Here is a 3428-nt window from a genome sequence, read left to right as displayed (position 1 = left end):
TCCTTTAGCAGATTATTAGAAACTATTCATTTTGTTTCAAGCTGTTTGTAGATATATATGTGGATTCAAAACCTGTATTTTATTTATCTGCATTTTTGAATTTTATTTTATAAAGCTTTATTAAGATAAATTTTATTTAAATATTATATTAAAAGATAATTTGTAAATTTCAAAACTCTCAGCTACATATGATCATAGTCAAATTCTTTTATAAAGATATATCATGACTTCCTAATAGTCACATACTAAATAATTCAAACACACTTGGCAAAACATAAAAGTTCACATAACTGCACATACACATGAGGCTATGTATCACGGTAGTCTTTATTTATTATAATGTTTTTTTCCATTTTAAAATATTAAATATATATTATCTGTAGTTGTGCATATATACATGTGACTTCATGTTGTTTTCACTATTTTTTTTAAATCTTTTTCCATTGAATGAGTAGACTTATTCTTTGGTTACAAAAGTTCCCAAGAAATAGTCAAAGAATATAATGGCTAAATGAGCACATGTATATAGAAGAAGAAGTAACCAGGAGTTATTTGTTACTTACCATTTATTAACAGATACATTGCTCACAAACACTAGAAGATTTTAATGGTTTATTTTGATTAGGAATATGGTTATTATTTTAAAATTCACATTTTTTAAAGATCTTCCTATCAAGGAAGGCTATTTCAGAAAAACAGACATATACAGCTTGGTATATGTCAAAATACCTTCTCAATTACAGATTATAACAATTGGTACATCAGGTAGATTATTAAAATTAAGTAATAGGAGCTTATTTGAAGATTGAAGTATAATTATATATGTTTTGAGAACAAAATAATTTAGAGATATAACACCATTCTGCATAATAAACGTACTGTGAACATATTTTTTTTTTTAATTTTCAAGGTTTATCCAAGAAAATGGACAAGAAAAACTGCTCCTCTATTGATGAATTCATTTTCTTGGGCATTACCAATAACTCTGACATGAAAATAGCTCTTTTCACTTCATTCCTACTTGTCTATCTCATTAATCTTCTGGCAAATCTGGGGATGATCATTTTAATTAGAGTGGATTCTCAGCTCCACATACCCATGTACTTTTTCCTCAGCCACCTCTCTTTCTGTGACCTTACCTATTCCACAGCAATTGGGCCCAAGATGCTGGTAGACCTCTTGGCTGAGGAGAAATCAATTCCAATTGTTGGTTGTGCTCTGCAGTTCTTGACATTCTGTGTCTTTGCAGATTCTGAGTGTCTTTTGTTAGCAGTGATGGCCTATGATAGGTACCAGGCCATCAGCAACCCCTTGCTCTTACACAGTGAACATGTCCAGCAGACTGTGCTCCCTGCTTGTGGCTGGGGTTTACCTGGTAGGAACAGCAGATGCTTTGATACATACAACCTTGACGTTTCGCTTGTGTTTCTGTGGATCCAATGAGATCAACCATTTCTTCTGTGATGTCCCCCCTATTCTATTAATATCTTGCTCAAATACAGAGGTCAATGAGTTAGCAATATTCACCATTTTTGGATTCATCGAGCTGAGCACCATCTCAGGAGTTCTTGTCTCTTATAGCTACATCATCTCATCAGTCTTTAGGATCCACTCTGCTGAGGGAAGGTTCAAGGCTTTCTCTACCTGTGCCTCTCACTTGACGGCAGTTGCGATTTTCCAGGGAACCACGCTTTTTATGTATTTTCGGCCAAGTTCTTCCTATTCCTTAGATCAGGATAAAATGACATCGCTGTTTTACACTCTGGTGATTCCCATGCTGAACCCTCTGATTTACAGCCTGAGGAACAAAGATGTAAAAACGGCTTTGGAGAAATTGAAGAAAAAAAGGTGATTGACAATTTCTAACATAAACTGCACATTTTTAATTTTAATTCAATATATACAAAATATTCACATATACAATATATTCTATCGTTACATATTTTCTAAAATATATTGTTAGTTTCACATCTACTTTTAAGAAAGCTCTGTTAATATCTATGCTCAAGTTTTTTCAAACACTATATGCTGTTCTCTGTGAAAATTTTCCTAACAATTTTAATTTTTTTCAAGTTGTATGTGACCTTCCTTTTCCCTCAATGTAAATTTAAATTTGGTGTGGTGGCTATTTACTTATTATTTTAAACATATTTAAATATTTTTAAAGGAAAATTAAATAGACTAACCAGTGGTGAGCATTATATATAGATGAAGTAAGACAATTACTCTATATTCATAATTTACATAGACTTTATTACCATTCTAGAGACAGTGGGACTGGGGAAAATGGAGTCAATAAAGGAGGAGAACTAAAATCTCATGCAATAGCCAACTTTATTCAGGTTATGAGACAGTTTATACTCTGTATATTAATAAAAAATAACAGGAGTAAAGTTTTTATGAGTTCAAGTTGGGTACATACAACAAGGTCAAGCTGTATATGACAACACACATTTTATATAAAAGGCAGTTTAAACAACTGAATAACTAGCAGTAAGCAATAATGAGTGATCTAAAATAAATTCACTTCTATCTGTTATGTCTTTGGAAGACCACAAAAACATATTCCAATAGCAATTCTGTGTTTTGAAGAAACTGAGGTCATAAGACTCTTGTCTTATTTTCTTGGAGTATTCTCACAAGCCCTTAGACTTTCTTGCATGTGAATCCATTTCTGAAGCATATTTTAGTGAAACTTCAGTGTAGTCTTGAGTTTAAACCCCATTGACTCAGTTTCAGAGATTCTCTAATCCAGTTTCAGGATAACATCTTCTTGGAAGGTAGATACTCTGTTTCTATATACAAATGATGCTAGTAGTGCGGAAAATGTCTATGCAGTGATTTTTCAAATTAGAGAGGTCCAGATGTACGGATACCTACATTTGGAAGATCAACCATGTTGTTTAAAACAAGTACCAGATTTTGGCAATGTTTAACTGATTGGTAGGATTGTAAATTCTCCCATCATTTCCTCCATTGGCTTCTAATTTGTTATTATTACTATGTCAGCCCTAGTTAAATAATTCTCTTTGCTTCCTTTACACATTAATTAATTTGCATCTATTTCTGAAATTTCTGTACACAATGAGAACACATAAGCATGTATTTGTGCCTGGTCTACAAGAGCGAGTTCCAGGACAGGCTCCAAAGCTACAGAGAAAGAGAAACCCTGTCTCAAAAACAAACAAACAAACAAAAAGCAAAAAGAAAAAGCATGTATTTGTTTAAATAATAAATTATCTGAGTGCTAAATGGCCAGAGGTGTGATGTTTCCAAATAAATGTATAAATAATACCAAAACATTGTGTATGACTTTCTTTTCATTTTCTTTGGGTATTTGTTTGATTTGCTAGTATTTTTGGCTTGCTTCTTTTTTTGTTTGTTTAAAAGAGAGAGAAAAGACAAGGAGTTGAGTAGCTGAGTGGGGA

General features: G+C 32.5%; 1 protein-coding gene across 1 annotated transcript; it reads left to right on the top strand.

Moving 5' to 3' along the window:
• Positions 1–918: 918 nt before the first annotated feature.
• On the top strand, positions 919–1852 carry LOC130869815 (olfactory receptor 5W2-like). The gene is given in 2 exon segments (XM_057762262.1): positions 919–1317; positions 1319–1852. Coding segments are annotated over 2 exon segments (927 nt in total). The 5' UTR covers positions 919–924.
• The last annotated feature ends 1576 nt before the right edge of the window (positions 1853–3428 follow it).

The sequence above is a fragment of the Chionomys nivalis genome, chromosome 2 (assembly GCF_950005125.1).
Source record: "Chionomys nivalis chromosome 2, mChiNiv1.1, whole genome shotgun sequence".
In the NCBI taxonomy this organism is placed as follows: Eukaryota; Metazoa; Chordata; class Mammalia; order Rodentia; family Cricetidae; genus Chionomys; species Chionomys nivalis.
This window is presented reverse-complemented; position numbering and strand designations above follow the sequence as displayed.